Raw genomic sequence first — 19,973 nt, 5'->3', positions numbered from 1 at the left:
AAGGGTACCTTGTTGCTTACTGCCAGAATTGCGTAAAGGACAGATCTGTAATGGTTGCTGTGGTAACAGAAGTATGTTCATTATTTTTTAAAAGCACCCCCTCCCCAATGCGCTTATATTCCAGTTGCTGACTTCTGGGAAAAGTGGAGACGCTTAACCGTTAGCCTAGAAAGCAATAATCCTCTCTTAGAAGGTCAGGTTTTTGTTGGCTGCCATCATCCCTTTGTGTGAGAGCTGCTGAACATGTTGTCACCGTTTTGATGATATTGTTTTCCTTGACTGATTTTTGTAGTCAAGGAAAATTCTGGCTCCCTTCCAGAGTATGAATCTCTTGCTTATAATTTTATGTAGATTTAGCTGGATGCTTTCTCCTGCAGAACAGAGTTTTGAACAGACACAGCAGACACTTTGTGTAAATTGCCTTGCCGGTGGCTGTAATCCAAACCCTTTGAGTGCAATTGTGATTGAAATCAGCAGGACGTGTTTCATATAATATCTAGGACTTGCTTCGTATAATATCTTCAGATCTAGGATTTTAGAATTTTTTTACTTACACGAAGATGATTGCTATTTGTCTTGATTTCAGTAGTATGTTTCTTCAGATGTGTACTTTGCAGATTTTAATGTTCCAGCCTGAAAAATTCTTAACCAAGGTTGCAGCCCATTTTCCCTACTCAGTGCTATTGCTAAAATAATAAGTGTAACATGAATATCAGTGACCCAAAATTCTGATCTGATATTAATGTGTTGTATTTTTATTCCCCTCTATCCTGAGCAGCAGAAAGTTACAGGGTAGCCTCATATACTGAAATTTAGCTAGGAATTCTGAGTCCCAGTCTTGTTAGAAGGAGAGCTGTGCATCAGATAAATAAATAATATCTGTTGGGAAATATACTGGTGTGGAGCATGTAGGCACTTAGGCAAGCAGTCATAGCCCACAGCAGTTAGGGTAAAGAAGTCCCAAATCACCAAGTCAGGCAGACATGTCTGTGACTGTAAATCACCCAGGTTTGCATGAAAAAAGTACCAGCTTCAGTCCCTGGCACTTTCCAGCTAAGGCTAGGAAAGGTTCCTGCCTAAAATTCTGGAGAGTTGCAGTTTGTTAGTGAGAATGCTCCAGTAAATGAACTAATGGTGTGACTTCGTGTGAGACATCCTGTGTTTCCAGTCAGGATAGATAGGGCTTTTTAACTCATAGCAATTTAAATTGTCAAGAAAAACATGGCAATTTGAATTGTCAATTTTAAGTAAAGTTTCCTGTTTGTTTTTTCAATTTTACTAAACAAATCGGTAAAGCTAACCACGAAACCTTATCAGTTTAGAACTAAGTAGACTATTGTTTGGACAGCTTGAATCTCATAACCATATCTTGTATCACTCGTGCGTTGGGTACATTTTGTTTCCTTACTATTTTTATTTTATTTATTTTGCATATAGCTTCTCTGATATGACTACCAGCCATGACGGTTTGTGAAACTAATTGTGGGAACATAGTAACTTGCTCAACTGAAAAACTTGCTTGACTTCATCTTCCCAACGTTGCTGCTTTCTGGAAGATTAGGATTTTAGAAGCAAAACAAAATTAAAGAGAGATTTCATAGTCGTTGAACACAATTCTGGGGGCAGAAAAACAGCAGGAAAATTGATGACTCAAGTATTTCTCTTTGGAAATATTTTTGATGAACACATAAGTCAAAAGCCCTTGTGTTCCTGGCTCAGTTTTCACTTGCTCTTCCAGCATGCATAAAAGACTTCTTAGTGGTGTGTAGGTAGATGGGTTGAGAGGACCATTTGTGCTCTGAAATATCAGGAGTTATTAGATTATTTTGGGGAAAAGCAAAAACACTGACTTCAATTACTGAAGATGAAAGCCCAGTTTTGCCAATTTTCTTACAACTCCTTTTTTAAAAAATAAAATAAACGTTTCATTGTAATGGAAAGGGTTAGATGCTATCAAATTTCTGGCAGGTGTGGGGAACATAGAATAACATAGGATAATGAGCCAAAAATAAATTAAAATAAAATAAAAAAGATTTTTTTGGACACAAAATAGACTTTGGGAAAAGGAAAAATACAGAATAAAGAATACTGATAATAATTTACTCTGTCGCTTTTTACTTTTCAGTAGTATATATTGCTGGTGCTTGAGCCAACCTCTATCAGATTGTTTGAATTTACTGATTCCAGATTAGTTCTAATATACAACCTTTTAGCTGCTTAAATTTATTATTATATGAAGTCACTCTATACAGAGTTTCCTGTGTTATGACAGATTGAGATCATCCCTTATAAATACATGTTCTTGACTGCCATCAAGTTGACTAACTCATGGAGACCCTATGAATGAGAAACCACGAAGTCACCCTATCATAGCTTCCCTGATTGAGTCTATCCATGTGAAATGTGGTCTTCCTCTTTTCTTATTACCTTCCACTTTATCAAACACCATTGTCTTTTCTAGTCACATCTTCTCATGATATATTCAAAGTATGACAATTCTTTGTTCAGCTGTTTGGTCAGTTTTGTTCAATTTGAACTGTGTGCAAGTTTGGATGAAATCAGTTAGATCCCACCCAAAGTCTTTAATAAAAAGCCATGTTTTCTCATGACACCAGAACGATGTTTGTAATCCAGCAGGGCTCACTGTAGCATATTGGCTTCACATGTGGTACTATGCTATGCTGAGCCATTTAACATCTCTGGACCTACTATAGAGCAACTGAAGCCCTTCACCCACAGTCCTTCCATGCCTGAAGGATAGCCAGAGCAGGATCACCAAAAATGTCTGGCTATGTCCCTGTAGCCAGACATGAAGGTCTACAAGTGTGTCCTCCAAAGGTGTCAGTGCTTGATGTAATTTTGTATCCAGCTACAGGTATGCACCTGTTTATACCACTAATAGGATGCTAGCTTGTGTGTGCTTTTTGCATGTATCATACAGGAGGGAACAGATGTACCTGAAGTACAGTACATGCAGTGCTTTTTGCATGTAGCGTACAGGAGGGAGCAGATGTACCTTAAGTACAGTACATGCAGAGTCTCAGCTGTTGAGAGCCACACAAAGGGGAGTGAGTAGATCTGCTTCAGAACTGCACTTGTCCAGAAATTGGACAAAAGTGGATAAAGTTGCAGAGTGAGCAGATACTGAAGAAGAAATTAACAAAACATTGTGAAGAATGTACCCATGGAGCTAGAGAAAAATACACTGAAAGAGCTCATAAAAAGGGACATCTTGAAATGAGGGTGAAGAAGTTCAGAATCTCCTTTTGCCAGAAAAATCTATTGCATATTTTTGTTTCCAAGGCTGGAATCAGATTTCTCTGCTCCTTTCCTCACTTGATGAAATCTCCGTTACTTTGTGCCAAAGCTTACAAGAAAGAACAGTGACCATTTTATGATGTATTAGTCCTTCCTCAGGGCTTTTCCTGCAAGACTTTGGGAGAAATGGGAGTAACTATTGCTCAAGCTTCTTTGGAGAAGAGAGTCATGTTTGAAAGCATGCAGCCATAGGAGGATTTATACGTTAAATGCTTTTGCATGTTTTGAAGAGAGGACTGACTCTTTTTGCAGAGAGGCACGTAACTGTTTTTTCTTGCTTTTTGTAAATTTTGTAAACTCACAAACTTACATTTTTTTATGTTCTATTGTAAAAGATGCAGTCGGCAGGCCAGTGACCTCTGATTAACATGTCTTGTTTTGGAGTGTGATCAATTTCCTCCTGGTTTCCAGCATAAATTCTTTCAGTTTCTTCGTCTTCGGCCTCTGTAGTCAAAGCATATACTTGGATTAAAGTTATATGGATCAGTTTTTCCTGAAGTCATATTACTGTTATTTAGTTAGCATGTTAATAGCTAAATATCCTTTCAGATTGAGTCCAGTTCCACCGTTAGTCACAGTGCTACTCATAGTTGCCATCTGCTGTACCTTAGTAGCTTATTGAGTGCCTTCTGACCTGGGAGCATTATCTTCTGACACAATCTGTTGTTTCCTTTTGGATTGTCACACTATAGGTTTTTGTAGTAAAAGATCTTCAAAAGAAAGTTTACTGTGTCTTGTGCAGTACTAATAAGTGTTAACTATGGTGCCACTGCTGTTGCCTCTGGGAGATCCTCAGCCAGTATTACACGCACACACACACACACACACACACACACACCTGCTGCTGCTGCTGCTGCCATTTCTGTTCAACCAGTCCAGCAAGCCCACAGTCTTGGTTTTATCTTTGACTCTTCTCTGTCGTGTATCCCTCAGATCCAGACCACAGCCAAGGCTTGTAGATTCTTTTTGTACAATATTGCCAAAATCCGACCATATCTCTCCGCCTCTACTGCCAAGATCCTGGTCCATGCCCTAGTGGTCTCACGACTTGATTACTGTAACATCCTCCTGGCTGGGCTTCCTCTTTCTCACCTCCGTCCTTTAATCTCTGTCCAACATTCAGCTGCATGCATTATCACATCCGCCCACCGCTCTGACCCATCTCTCCTGTGTTGGCATCCCTTCACTGGCTCCCCCTCCCTTTCCACATTCAGTATAAGCTCCTGCTGTCGGCATTTAAAACCCTCCATGGGCTGGCTCCTCCTTACTTATCAGACCTTCTTTCTCCTCACCTTCCCACTTGGGCCCTCCGTTCTGGTAGTCAAGGTCTGCTGTCTCAGCCCAGGATTTCCTCTGCCCCATCCCGGATTCACCCCTTTTCACTTGCTGCCCCTCACTCCTGGAACCTTCTTCCCCCACAAGCAAGAGCCATCACTTCTTTAACCAGCTTCAAAACAGAGTTGAAAACCATCCTGTTCAGAGAAGCCTTCCCAGGCATTGCATAATTGTCGCTTACTATTTGATGTTCTTTTGGTCCCTGTTTATCAAACCATTTCCTGTATTGCTATGTACTGTATATGTATTATCCTACTTGAGAGTATGTATTTTCCCTGGAAGAAGATTAACCATCCATTATGAAGCCAAGCCCTCCCTCCAGTCCATCTCCCTTGGTCCAGGCCTCAGAGGTAAAGAGGAACTGCTGGACCTCTTACCCTTTCCCTCCACCACTCCCTTCTCCTTCTGTGTCATGTCTTTTTAGATTGTAAGCCCGAGGGCAGGGAACCGTCTAACTAAAAAGATTGTATGTGCAGTGCTGTGTAAATTTACAGTGCTTCATAAATAAAGGTTAATAATAATAATAATAATAATAATAATAATAATAATAATAATAATAATAGCAGCAGCTGTTTGGCAGATTTAGTCTGGCTCCTCAGCAAAAGCCTGTCTGACATGGGAGACCGTACCAGCAGCATTGCTGCCTTCAGCATAGCCTCTTGACTCAGAGCAGCACATAATCCCACCACCAAGGAGAGCCTCAGTAATGAACCACATGTAAGCTGGTTGGAGCTCTTTGAAGGCAGAGCAAACTTCAAGTGTATCAAGTACTGTATAGAATGAATTTGCATTCTTTACTATGTTTTGATGTTCGCAAGATGCGGATAAAAGTTCTTGTAAGGCTGTTTGTTACTTACAAAGGGAAAGGTGGAAATCAGGGTAACATGGGGCAACAATTCTTCAGCATATTGTTCCCAAGTCCTTTAATTATATTTTGCTCTTTCACCTTTCATCCAAGAAATGTAACCTATAACTGAACTGCATATAGTTTGGCACTCTTGGATAAATGCAAAGCTTCTGACTTGGTAATTGGTAATACATAGAAGATTAATGTTAAGCCAGAAAGCCTGTTATCTTACTATATTGTTTACTGTATATCAAGACTACAGCAGCTTTTTGATAACCTCCCAGATTTCCTGGACCTATTATGTTGGTTTTAACAGTCATGAGAAACCACAGCTACCTGCAGTGGCTGACCCTCCCAGAATGCTTATCAAAGCCATTGTGTTCTGAAATAACAGGTGACATTGATTTTTCTTCCAAGCTGCATTGTGCAGAACGCATGGTTTGCTTTCTGTACGATAATTCAAGAGTAAACAAAGGATATTTACAGAGAGCAGATTCAGTGTTAACAGTGTCTACTTCAGAAATGTTTCTCTTTGCATGGTGGCTATTTACATAGTGTATATAAAGAGAAAATTTAAAGGACGCATTCTGATTTTCTTTCTAGAAGGAATTGTTGGAATTGAATGAATTGAACTGTCTAATTCTTCAGGCTTTTTTTTTTTAAAAGGATGACCCAATTACTAGCTGTGCCTTGCCTCTTGAGATACTTTTCGAATTATTGTGCCTTTTGGCATTTCATCTTTCTAGTTACCTGCTGAAATTACTTTTTTTGTGTTTCCACAAATGGACTCTCACAAATTATAGCTCTGTTCTCACAGACTATAAAAGGTAACTGACACACAAGATTGTGAGATACTTCAGCCTATTTAGGAATGAAGCTGTTACTGCAACAACTGTGTTCTCGCAAATTGTACACAGGTAGCTCTTGTGCAACAGCAGCATTTAAAGCTGTGCAAAGAATGGTACACTTAAACCATGCTCTTTAAATCTGAACTCTGACGGCCCAGCTACTTCTGAACAGTTCTAATCCCCAAGTATGTGGAAAATATTAATGCTAAAGAATGAGACTTCTTGTAGTTCTGTTTTCTGTTGGTTTGCATTGTGTTTTTACTAATAGTTTTAGAACTTCCCAATATATAGTAAACCATGCAAATGTATGAAAATATTTCCCTTTAATTTGTTTCATTTTAACATCTATGAGCATACTACTCAAACTTGCAATGCTTTTAAAAGTGTAGTGGTAAAATAGGTATGGATAACTGAGGAACAAGAGGAACATAACTGGGGCTTATTAAGAAGTGTTAGGTAGCATACAAAATGTATACAGTATGTGCCTTATCACTGACATAAAACCCTAGTCTTGGATATCTATTGTGTGTATTGTCATTCTGTCTTGACAGCTGTCCTACACAGAAATACTATTAAGGTGGGGAGATATTACACACCCAGTCACTTCTTCAATTACATCATTAGTGTATTTGGCTCTTGGACATGTACTTGGTGTATTTGGTGCTGGTTTTGCTTGCAGTGAGATGGCCTTATGGGAAGAGATACATGTTCTTCACAGTACTGAGATCTAGAAGATGTTTAAACAGAGAACCTGAGATTATCTGAAGTTGCCTGTAATCTAAGCAACATATGAACCCAATCTCCACCTTAGTTTGCACCGGAAAAACCATGTGCTTAAAAATGATTGGGGTCTACATCCAGGTCCCAGAGTAGACCTTTTGAATAAGTGAAACATCATTGATTGTTGACTTAGCAAATTTCTTTTGTCCAGTGGGTCTACTTTAGTGAAGATTAGATTTAGGCCCATATGTAAACAGTGGAAAGAAAACATAATGGGCATAATATTTCTTTGCCTTATGAAGTTGAGTAGCTGTTACTTAATTTCCACGAGTTAGAAAGCCTGTCTTAGTGCCACAAAACACTACAGTCTTTGGCACCTTCAAGTCTTTGGCACAGTATTTGGCACCTTCTTTGGCACTTTAGATTTCTAGGGTTTTGTCCAAGTCTTCTTTTTACTCAGTCTTTTAACTTTATTTATTTATTTATTTATTTATTTATTACAATTGAAATTAAGTACTGCAGAAATTAACTAAACCTAAATGTCTTAACGAGAATTATCATAATAGAAATTATTATAGTAACAAGATGGAGCTGCCTATTTGTGGGGGGAATAGTATGTCAGATAATACTTGGAGATCAGCCAGAAAAACACAAAGAATGACAGGTGTGCATCTGTTTTACACATGCCCTGTTTTTGTTTCTAAGACTTCATGATGTATATGTCCAGCAGCATAAGCTACCCCCCCCCACCAACACACAAGAGATGCTACTACAAGCATAAGAAGCATGGATTTTTTTTCCCCTAAATGAATCAGTCACATAGTACTTTGGGTCTCTGGATAGAATACCAATGCCATGATTTTCTACCCTTCCAAACAACACTGAAAAGGACTGCTTGGATTCACTAGTGGTGATTGGGATATAATTGCTTGCCTAGAGCCACATCTTTGTACTACATCACCTGAATATTAATGAGGAAAAACTATAGGGAAGAAAGATGACAAATTAAATCTGTGTAAAGAGAATTCTGGGAGTGGAATGATAGCGTTGTGGGTAAACAGGTCTAGAAGTGAGCCCAGGAGGTTTTTTGTTACATTTTTTGGGGGGGGGGGAGGTTTCTGGTTCCTATTTCTGGTTAGCATGAATTAGTATTTACACAGCTCAGTAATATAATGAGAGGACACCACTGGGCCCAAGTGCTGTTGAAGAGAATTATGGCCTAGGGATGCAGAAGAAAATCAGCTTCTGCGGATTGACATTTGTTCTTTATTAGCAGTCAAGCTTGAAGATGTTAGTAGCATACTCCCTTGGCTCTTCCTTTTCTCATAAGAACATGCCCATTTTAGTTGCCATTGTTGAAGTTCATGATTTATATTTAATTTGAGACTTCCTTCATGATAAAGTTTGTTTTAGTTGTAGGCTTTTAAGAAAACACTCTCACTTTTATTTGAGTCTTGCAATTCTAGGTCTCGGTGATGTCCTGAGAAACTCAGCAACCCAGTTTCAGAGCACAGGAGTTCACTGTCATTTTTAGGGAGGTTGAAGATTTTTAGGGAGGCTCCTAGGAAGGATGTGTAAGTGCTGTACACTTGAAATGAATAAATGTTTGTAGTGTGCAAAAATAAAATGTTGTGCCGAATTCAAGGAATCCTCTAGTTCACTAGCAGCAGCCTTTCATGATTAAAGAGTCTTCTGCCCAAGGTGCATTCACTTGGCAGTGTTTGGTAGCTACCCAAACTATCTGCTTAGGTTGTTCTCTGATACCAGGATGTATAACATGACTTGACTGTAGGGTGTAAGGTCATCTTAATTCTACCCATTGGCAACACACACACATGGCTAACACTTTGCAGTACACAGCCAAAGGTGCAACGGCAGGTATGCTGCCTTAATCCACGTTGTGGTAATTTTTTCACATGGTCTGCCATCAAGAAAATCAGATTTTATATATGCAGTAAGTGATACTATCACAGTGGAAAGATGCTTTCCAGAGGCTAGATGTGATACAAAAGCCCCAAACCAAATAAATAATAGAACCAGGTTTGTTTGTTTTTAAACTCTTTGCTGTTCTTTGGTGTAGGACTGTTAAATGCAATAGATAAAGCTGTTCTTAATTACTTCTATATGTATAACAAGTTTTATTTTGAATGTAAGTTATATCTCTGTGAAATGTTGTAGAACCTGAACCAACTTATTTTACCTGTTATATTATGTCCTCAGTTCTGTTCTAGACAGTGTTCCTTTGACATTTGATGTGTTTGAATTCAGAGTTTAAGAAGAATGTTTATGATGTCCTTAATGTTTTATAATGTTGCAAAGGGAAACATTTTGCCAGTTCCCATAAAATGAAAATAAGGATAAATAGACAAATAAAAGGAGAGTGCACATAGTAAACCTTAATTTAGGATTCTTTGCATGAGTAGGACAAAGAACTTTTTGCACAAAGAACCCACGTGAAGTGCTAGACACAAGTTTCTTTCTCATATCTCATCACTCCACTATAACCAGAAAGAGGAATACACGAAAACTTAATTTCAGCTGATTTCCTGGTTTGTCATTCTGTGCAAACTAGAAGCTGTAGTTGAAAATAAATTCTAGTCAGCTGTTAAGCAAACCAACTTCAATTCTTTTGTTTGTGGTTTAAAATAGTATATTTTAACCTGGCTTGCATTAATGTCAAAACAGGGTCTGCTTCAGCAAAAACTGAAGCCCGATATATTCATTCTGCTGGTTGGTTGGGAAGATGAAAAGGGGACATTATTCTCCAAGTATGTGGACAAAAGCAAAGATATTTCTGCACCAGCAAGTGTACCAAAATTATCTCATGAAGGTGGTGGTGGTAGATCTAATTAGAGCTAGGTTTATCTGACATTACCTTTATTTTGCTTGGAAACATCTCCAGTGTACAAATATTTATGATTTTTAATATTTCAGTTAACACTAAAGTTCTGAGATAGTATTATGCCAACTTTCTTTTCATTTTGTAACAAATATATATTTATCACACCTTTGGCACAAAATCTAGGCCTGTTACAGACTGCCAAAATAAAGCTGCTTTGGGTCTCTTTGGAGGTATGCTATTTAAATGATGCATGGGTCCTAAGAGTCCGGAGGTCGCGCCAAAGCCACAGTCCATTCCTAAGCACTGGAGTGCAGCTTTGGTGCAGCTTCCGGATTCTTAGGGTGCATGCATCATTTAAACAGCATACCTCCAAAGAGACCCAAAGCAGCTTTATTTTGGCAGTCTGTAACAGGCCCTAGTCTCTTTATTTGAAGACCCATGCATTGAGTTTGACATATTCACAAGAGACAATGGGGAGGAGGTTGAAGCACTACTGAACATTGGCGGTCTGGTTTTGTCAAGGGTGTCATCATGGATCATTCTTTGGAACATACTGCTGTCTCTTGACTGGTTAGTGAGCCTCCTTGGACCTTAGCATCATTTGGAGTCTCTTCCCCCCATTCAACTGGCACCAGAACCCTGTGCCTTAGTGATCATCTCCATTTGGTTGTGCCAGTGAAGTTAAGCAATGGACAGTACTGTATATGGCACATTGAGCTTATGTGAGATGTTTGTAAATAGATGGACAAATTGGAATGAGACAATCCCAGCTTTAGCATTCACAGATCCTTTCCTTAAAAGTATGATGGTTTGATTCGGGGGCGAATCAAAAATTGACTTTTGCATGAATGTATGCTTATGTCACAGTAATCTATAAGTTTTCAAGATAGCACAGGACTTTGGGTTGGAGCCAGACTAGTTATTAGAACAGAGCATTCACAACTAACTTAAATTTCACTTATTTCATTGCATAGCCGCTCTGATAGCCTTGGCTGAAGAGTGAAGTATGTATGTATAAATAAATAAATAAATATCTACTGTATAAATAACTCTGGAGGCAATATTCTGTTTCCTCCAAGGTAGCAGAGTTTCACCACTGTTTTTTGTAAAGGGTATGATGTGTGTGTGTGCATGCACCAGCAAGTCGCCTGTCGATCTAAGGCGGCCCCATTAATTTCATAGGGTTTTCTTAAGCAAGGAATACTCAATGTGCTTTAGCCAATTTCTTCCTCTGAAATATAGCCTACTACCCCACATTGTCTAGACTTGCCATGTGGAATGATGACGTTTTTGCTGGTAATGCAAATTCTTTGGCTTGAAGGTTTCAAGCCTTGTGTTTCAATGAGTGGAGCATGTAGTTCCACCTACTGGACAAAATGGTAATGACAGCCTAATTGTGCTTTAATAGTATAAAGTGTTTTGTTTGGGAATTTTCTAATTTCTGGAATTATTTTGCATTCATGATAATAGCTGTGCTACAGTATTACAGATACCTGAGTGTTCGATGGGCAGCCCAGTGGAATGGGGTCAATTGCCTTTTATATTGGCAAGAGAATATGACTGGTTTAATTAATTAATTTAAATAAAATATCCCATAGGTAGTATTTCATGTTTAGGAAATAATTATGCTTATCAGATAAATACACCATAATAGTTTACAATTGTGCAGTTGTCACAATGATTGCTGTTTAGTTTTTACAACCAAGTCTGGTATTTCTTTGTTGCACTGTATATACTTTGTGAACACTTTTCTTTTTCAAAACTATTCCAATATGGGGTGTTTTTTGTGATCACCAGCTAGGATTGTGAGAAGTTAACTGGGAGGCTGTAGGAACTTCTGTACTCTGGGGGGGGGAAACTATAGGAAAAGATTGTATTTCCCTTTATCAGCCTGCCTGAATTTTAAGATCCTTGGAGGAGGGCTTTTTCTCAGTCCCACTGCTATCACAGACAGTGAGGACACAGGACAGAGCCTTCTCATGTGGCTGCTTCTAGGCTATGGAAATCTCTCCTGAAAGAGGCTAGGTTGGCCTCTTCTCTGGTGTGCAAAGATTTTATTTTGGCAGTCCTTCAGCTCTTAACCCATGTGTCAGAAAGGTATTTTAACATGGTATGTTGTCCCTATAGCCTTTTAATTATGGTTTCACTTTTTTAAAACCCTTTTAACATTGTGCATTCTCTTTCCTCTGCCATTGTATATTTCACACTAGTCATTTACCCTGCTTTGTTGCATATTCTGTGATTTTGGTGCCAACTAAACAGAAAATAATGTTTTAAACTGGTCCTTGCAAATCCTTAGCCCTACACCAGTCCTAAAATCTTACAAATTCCTTAGCCAGTCATTCCAGCATGAAATTCCTTTTTCAGAGAATTAGGCCTCACCTCCAAAGGAGGATAGTGAAGGAAAGTAAACCATTTCTCTATATGCCCCTTCAAAAACAACGAAAGCCAATCCTGTCATTCTGAAATTTTGCATGTTTCCACTTTAGTGGTATATATTATTTCATTAAAATTGCTCACAAAAAACAAACATATAAGTCTGTCTCTTTTAATGGAAACTCCCACACTATAAAGTTTTCTGTACCTGTCCTTTTGAAACTAGGCTAGCTGTAACCACTTAAGGAAGTGGTAACTGTCCCTGAACATTTCATCCAGTAACATGAACCTGCCTCCTCTTTTCACATCTGTTTTCACATCTCTCTTCAATATCATCATAATAAACGTCAGCAGCATAAATACTATTTATTTCTCTTTTACCCTTGTGATAGGGACAGACACCAATGATAATCTCTCTCTGTTGCATTGTGAAGGTGATTGTCTTTTAACAATCTACACTTTCATCAGCTCTTGAATTCATGTCTTTCTGAAACACTTATTTGCATGTGTCTAGTTTTTTAGATTTTGAGGCCTATATTTTACATGTTATGTTACTTGAGTTTAACATGAGTACGTGTTGCTGTTATAAAATGCTATAAACAGAGCTGTGAGAAACAAATCCAATGGCATTCATAGCCAAACTGCATTCCTACTGAGTGAGCTCTGTTCAGTTTTATTTCACTTTACTGTTCTTCTTTCTTATAGCGCACGACCATGGTGACACCACAGTGTTCTTCTACCTGTGGATCGTCTTCTATTTTATCAGCTCCTGCTACACCCTTATCTGGGATTTGAAGATGGACTGGGGCCTCTTTGATAAGAATGCTGGTGAAAATACTTTCCTGCGGGAAGAGATTGTGTATCCTCAAAAAGTACGTATATGCACATGACTTTTGTAGAGATGATAGTTTGAAAATGTTTTAGGAGTGGGTGTGGAACCGCTGGAACATGTGCATGCTAAGGGCACTGCACACATCTGTTTAAACCAATGAGTCCCATTCACTTTGAACACTGTAGCTGACCAAAAAGGTGTACTGAGAAGGAGAGAAGTTAAAATTGGGCCAGTAAGAAGAAGTCCACGTTGAAGAATGGGCCAGAGGGATGAAGGAGATTTGTTAGTAGTCTCCTTGTTGTCACCCAGCCTCCTTAACACTTAGTCTTATGTGTTTGTGTTTTTCCCTCTTGCTCTGCTCTGCCTCTCCTTCTTTCACACACACCTATACACACCCACCTATACTTCTGAGTAGTATGAACCAAAACAACAAACAAACAAACAAAAAAGATGTTCCCCTGGGGAAATCTCTGATACAAAGCAAGAAACTTTGACAGATGCTGGGAGAAGAGTATATGGCACCTAGCAAGTGGTACATTTCTGGTACAGCAGCAAAAAGGTATATAAAATACACAAAACTTCATGTGCAAGATGCAAGCTTTCAAAATACCTCTGTTCATCCATCCAATAAATCTGCTTTATTGGAAACATCGTGTATATAACTTTTGTCAGATGTCTACATTATTTTTGGGCAGGTGTGGTCATTTGTGCTGTAGAAACTTCCTTGCTCTATGGTAAAAAGTTATTTAGAAAACAACACTGGAGTAAAAAGCATACTAGCTCACTGTCAAACCATAAGAAGTGAATCTTTGATGACCATTTTTGTTCATGTATCATTGAACTGTTAGAACTTCATCTCAGAAATTCCTGAACTACATTTATATCTAGCAGCAAAATAATATGACTGTTTTACCTTCACAGAGGCCATATTACTGAATATAGGTCGACCTCATGTATAAGTCGAGGGCAAATTTTGGGACCAAAATTATGGATTTTGATATGATCCATGGATAAATCGAGGGTAAAACCTAGGGGCATATAGCAAAGGATCTAAAGATGAAGCAAAGCAAAGCAATGTACAAGAACTTACAAAATTCCAGCAGACATAACTCTTTGTGCTCACTCTTAAGGCTGGATGGACGAGAGAGTAGATTATATGCTTGCTTTTCACAGGAGATGGTTCCTTTTTAAAATAAGAGTTCAGATACAGTACTTACATTGATCTGTGGATAAGGTTTTTTGTGTCAATTTTTTGACCTAAATTTCTAGGCTTATACATGAATATATACAGTAAATATGCAGCACATGCACATAGAGGGTTGCATACCTCTTTTGTTCTGTACTTTTTTGAAGGGTATGGATCTGGGAGATAACCTTACTCTGTGTAAAAATTCCTTTTTCTTTTTGTTTCTTCAGGCCTATTACTATTGTGCCATTGTAGAGGATGTGATTTTGCGATTTGCATGGACTATCCAGATCTCTCTCACTGCCATGAAAATCCACCCTCATGCTGGGGACATCATTGCTACAGTGTTCGCCCCACTTGAGGTTTTCCGGTAAGATTATTTTATTTTATTTTATTTATACCCCACTCTTCAGCCAAGGCTATCAGAGTGGCTTACAATTAGTTAATTAGACATTTCCCTGCCCTCAGGCTTACAATCTAAAAAAGACAAGACACAAAAGGAGAAGGGAATGGCAGTGAGGAAGGGGGAAAGTTCAGCCGATCGGCTCTCCCTCGGAGGCCTATTGGAGCTGGCTTGCCTTTCTCTCCCTCAAGATGGTGGATAGAAGGATAGAAGATCCATGAACTAAAGTTGAAAGACTTTCAAGGCAATCACAAGTGACATGTTACTGCCTTTATACAGAACCCACTTTTTTGTTTATCCATATTATCCACCAGTGGTTAAATGCCTTTACTGCAGCCACTCACTCACAAACCATTAGGTTCTGAGTACAGTACCAGTCAGGGGCTCAGGGTCAACTCAGGCTTGTGTCCTTTCGAAGTCACTAAAATGAGTACAGTGGTACCCCGGGTTACGAATTTAATTCGTTCCGCCGCCGCTTTCGTAACCCGAAAATCTTCGCAAGCCGAAAAACCCATAGGCGCTAATAGCGAAAGCCGCGATTTCGTGCGAAAAAGCGCCGAAAAGCACCAAAAAATTTTTCGTAACCCGAAATAACCTTCGTAACCCGGAACAGTTTTTTTGAATGGATTTTTTTCGTAACCCGGAAATTTCGTAAGGCGGCGCATTCGTATCCCGGGGTACCACTGTATCTAGATTATTGTGAGCAATTAGCTTACACTTTGTAAACCACTTAGAGAGTGCTGAAGTGCACTGATAAGCGATATAGAAATGTAATTGCACCCACTCACTCAAATGAACAACCTAGGAAGCCGCAAACCTATAATAGCATGTTTCTAGCTTTGTAGTATTGTAGAAAGAGACATTAAAAACACAAATAGTTATTGGGTGTAATAAGAGACTTTGGGTAGGATCTTTTACAGTTAAAATAGGAATCATTAATATCTTCTATATCACCCTATTGCTCTGTCTTGTTCCTAATCATTCTTGTACAATGAGCCCTCCATTCTGTGTTATTTTCTTCACTGCACAATTTTTCAGAATATACCAGAACATTCAGACAGCTGGTAAAGAGAACTGCAGTATTTCATCAACAGCAATTATGGAAGTTAACCATATCTGTGGAACTTTAGTCTATGTAAAATACTACATAGTACATTCACAATACATTCTAAAAAGTTGTTGCATTTTTTTACACTTAATGAGAATGTACACATTAAAGAAAAGATCAGCAAGTGTAGTGTTTTAAGCAACATTGGGTTTTTGTCTATTGTAGGGTTCAGTCAGCCCTGTTCAGCAGTACTTTGTAATCTGGCATTTTGGTTCCACTTTTTCTTCCAAGATGCTCACTACTTTATACATGTGTTTATTTTGTGGTAAGTTACTGTGCAAAGAGATTGTGCCATTTAGGTTCATGAGAAAGTGAGGAAGGTTTCCTCTAGGTAAACACTGCATGGGAGCCGTCACTACACTGAAAATTTGTTTTTTTGGCACATCTGAAATGCTGCTTCTTTGCAGTCTCTTTTCCTCACACAATCTTGCGCCTGCACAGAACTCCATTCAGGACATTCTAGAAACTGATAAATGTATTTAGCAGTAGCCCTGCTCACCTCCAGCAACCTTGTGTATGGGACATCCTGCCAAAACCACTAGTTCCTTTTCATTTGCTGCAGCATTGTGAGGAACTGCTCTTCGTTACTTTTTCTTTTGTTTATGCCATTCGCCACTTCAACTCTGGCTTTGCCAATTCTTAGAATTCTATGGACCATCTAGCATTTGGCAGTCAATGTCCCACTTGACCTCAGGGCCTACCTTCTCCCTGACATTGTTCAAAAAGTGTATCTCTTGCAGCACCAAAATTCCTGGACAGGATGGACGTTGAAGATACCTAAGATGCTTGGATGAGGCACATGTGGTCTCTGCTTCCATCCACTCTTCTGCCTGTACACCCCAAGCAAGAAACACTCCTTTCAGGCTGAACAGCACAGCACAGAAAAATCTGCTCGACCATCAACATTGATGGCTGTTGGCATCAAAATAACAGAACAATACCCAAAGTCTGCTTCACACCTGTTGGTGGGATCTTCTGCTTCACATGGGGCAAAACGATAACTGGCTGACACCAACCCCACCATTCCCAAGGTTGCACATGCAAGTTCAGATAGCCAAGTGACATACATGTATTAGGGGAGTTTGCAGCTCTCGCCGGCTTTCACTCTCACCCCCCTGGTCGCGAAAGAACAACCAGTTTACCAGTAGCTCTGAAGAATTGGCTAGAATATGTCTTCCAATCTTCTCTGGATATGCGGGTTCTTGTTTAGCTCTCAAGACACAAGTCAACACAGTAGTCTCTCTAAAAAAGATCTACTTTTATTCTAATATTTACACTAGGCACAAAACAATTCACTACTCACAAAATCCACACTACTATACTCCTCAATACCCACAAAAGTATTGTCATACATTATTGCTTATCACTGCTCCCTCGGGTTACGAAATTATTCGTTCCGCGGCCGCTTCGTAACCCGAAACGCCTCGTAAGCCGAAATGCCATAGGGCGCTAATGGGGAAAAAGCCGCGATTCCGTGCAAAAAGCCGAAAAACACCAAAATTTTTTTCGTAACCCGAAAAACATTCGTAACCCGGAACACTTATTCCTAGGGGATTTTCGTACCCGGAAATTTCGTAACCTGGGTATTCGTACCCGAGGTACCACTGTAAGACATTTGTCTCTCTATTCATTAACAGTGTGCCACCCCTGGGCGTGTAACAAACATTATGATTGACATACCAACTGGCTCAATCTAGACCTCACATGCATCATACATTACTGCACTCAATGACTCTCAGGTGATATCAATGCGCAACTTTTCACTTGTCATTGCCCATATGCCTTGGCTTTCCGGACCTTCTAATTACATTTACTTACAACACCTGTGTGACAATTCACTAACTTTTGCTGTGTCATGTTCTTTCAAATACATCATAGAATATATATTTCTTGTGAAATATATCCCATGGTGGCTTTTTCCTGACAAACATGTCCCCCCCCCAACACCGGGGAGGTCCTTAGAGCTAGAACGGGCTAAGAAGAAGCACAATAAAAAAATATTTCAGAGTAAAGGAGCATCATTAGTTTCAGTCTCTTCAGTCTGTACTGAACAGCCCATGTCCAGTCCAAATCTGCTCTTATAGCCAAGAAGGTATCTCGCAGCAGACCAGGAAGCGTGTGTCCAGACAACGGTGTGCTATGCAGTCACAAGCCTCACCCAACTCACATGGTGGAAGACTTATGGGTGGTTGTCCACTCTCACAGACTCTCTCACAGGGGGAAATCTTGGAATTCTCACTAACTGGGAGGGTGACTTATCACCTCCCTCCTCAAGACAAGAGCCTTTCTGCTAGGCTGTCTCCAGCATCCGACCTTTACTAGACATATCGGCTCCACCTTGAAGGCACTCACATCCGCTCTTTTTGTCAGCCCATCTGGTTGGTTTTGAGATCGTGCATGTGCTCTTTTGCTCAGGTCCCACCCAGGGTGCACTGTCTGCTCTGCAAAACTCAAGCCTCACAGGCACCAAATGCCATGGTGCTCAATGCTCAGTCAGTCTCTTCTGAATCCATCATTCCAGGTACAGCAGGTCTTCACTTAGCAACACCGTTATTAGTGGGTCTATGCTTACTATTATGAGAACGAGGCTAGAGCCACTACTATAGGACTTATAGAGGTCCTCGACAAAGACCCACAAACACACTGTATCTTTGCCACATAATTCCATTTGTGTGATGCACACAACAATAATTGTGACAGGTATGCAATTGTTTTTTACTTACTCAGAAAAATAGGTTGCCATATAATTATATTAATCAGTGGCTATGGAATTTGTTACGGAGATCTGATATTAAGAGAAGCAGCAATTATCCATTAATGGCTTTCTTATTTCATATGGCTTTCCTTTGATTTCAGTAATGAGAGGAAAAGTTTTGCATGAACTCTTTCTTTTTTAGAACTTCTTTGATTTTTAGCTTACTGTTGTCTTTGGTCTCCTTAGCGGTTTGTGTGGAATTTCTTCCGACTGGAGAATAGCACCTGAACAACTGTGGTGAATTCCGAGCTGTCGGACATCTCAGTAGCACCACTAAATGCAGATGATCAAACCCTGCTTGAACAGAGATGGACCGGGGATGGTGTCCGAATCGCCAGAAAAACGGGCCGGAAGCGACCGAGTGTGTCCTTGCATAGACCACATCTTGCTTCAGTATGTATTTTGTTGATCAGTAGCATAAATATTTCCATTTGAACTGAACTTCAGCTTGATGAGCACTGAGACAATATGGCTGTATGAAACCACCCTCTGACACCCAGCTTGTCTAAGTTTGTGACAAGAAGTGCATTGCTCTTATTACGGTTTAAGGCATTTTCTAAAGAAGAAGGAATCAGTGTTAATTCATAAGCTAGAAACATTGTAGCTATGCAACACCGTATCTGAAGAGCACTAAATCAGTCCGAGTGACAATAATGAGCATTGGAACATGAAACAAGCAGTGATACAATCCTTGCAAGTTTACACTGTTTCAGAAGGTAACTGGAGCTTACGCATCCCACTTCAAGAAGTTTCTAAATTTTGATCATTTCAGAGGTACCATAAGATGTTATTCAATGCACTCTTTAAGAAGAGATCTCAAAATTACACAGCCCTATGAAGTCTGTGGGAGGCAAAATGAACACAAACTACACAAATTGTGCAGATGCGGTTTGATTTAACCATTTTTTATAGGCAGAAGCTAAATCATTAATGTCAGCTAAAGGTTATCATTTTAACCATTTAACTGCATTCATCTGCAGCCAAGGATATTTCATTTAAAATTGTCTAACCATTTTTGCACAACTTTAATTAATAATTAATTAATTTACGGTGAGCAAAATTGGCTTGACTTTATATTAATGAAAGAATTCCTTGGTTGGCAGAGGGTGCCATGCAGTGTCTCTAATTTTAAGAGAGTTTTAACACAAAACTTTAAATGTATGTAGTGTATAAATGCTTTCATACTACTGTAGCTCCTGGATCAGAGGCACTAGTACCAGTTGCTAAGAGTGAGATCAAGAGAGGCTTTGTTCCTGCAGGCATCTCATTGTCCAATGTGAAAACAAGATACCCGACTACAGAGACCTAAACCAGCAGGGGGTTCATATTACAGATTAGACAAGATCTCAAAGTGTTAAGTCTGTATGTGACATGGGAGCAAGGCTACTTCTTTTACCTAATCT

The 19,973-nt window shown here is 39.4% G+C and overlaps 1 protein-coding gene across 1 annotated transcript in view; it reads left to right on the top strand.

Moving 5' to 3' along the window:
• Positions 1–18,877, top strand: part of XPR1 (xenotropic and polytropic retrovirus receptor 1) — a 123,666-nt gene extending 104,789 nt beyond the window's left edge. The window contains exons 12-14 of the mRNA XM_042461593.1: positions 12,992–13,158; positions 14,535–14,674; positions 18,756–18,877. Coding sequence (XP_042317527.1) covers positions 12,992–13,158; positions 14,535–14,674; positions 18,756–18,798 — 350 coding nt within the window. The 3' untranslated portion in view covers positions 18,799–18,877. The remainder of the gene's footprint in view (positions 1–12,991; positions 13,159–14,534; positions 14,675–18,755) is intronic.
• The last annotated feature ends 1,096 nt before the right edge of the window (positions 18,878–19,973 follow it).

This window comes from Sceloporus undulatus, chromosome 4, assembly GCF_019175285.1.
Source record: "Sceloporus undulatus isolate JIND9_A2432 ecotype Alabama chromosome 4, SceUnd_v1.1, whole genome shotgun sequence".
Lineage (NCBI taxonomy): Eukaryota > Metazoa > Chordata > Lepidosauria > Squamata > Phrynosomatidae > Sceloporus > Sceloporus undulatus.
The sequence above is the reverse complement of the archived record's forward strand: the minus strand, read 5'-3'. Positions and strand labels throughout refer to the sequence as shown.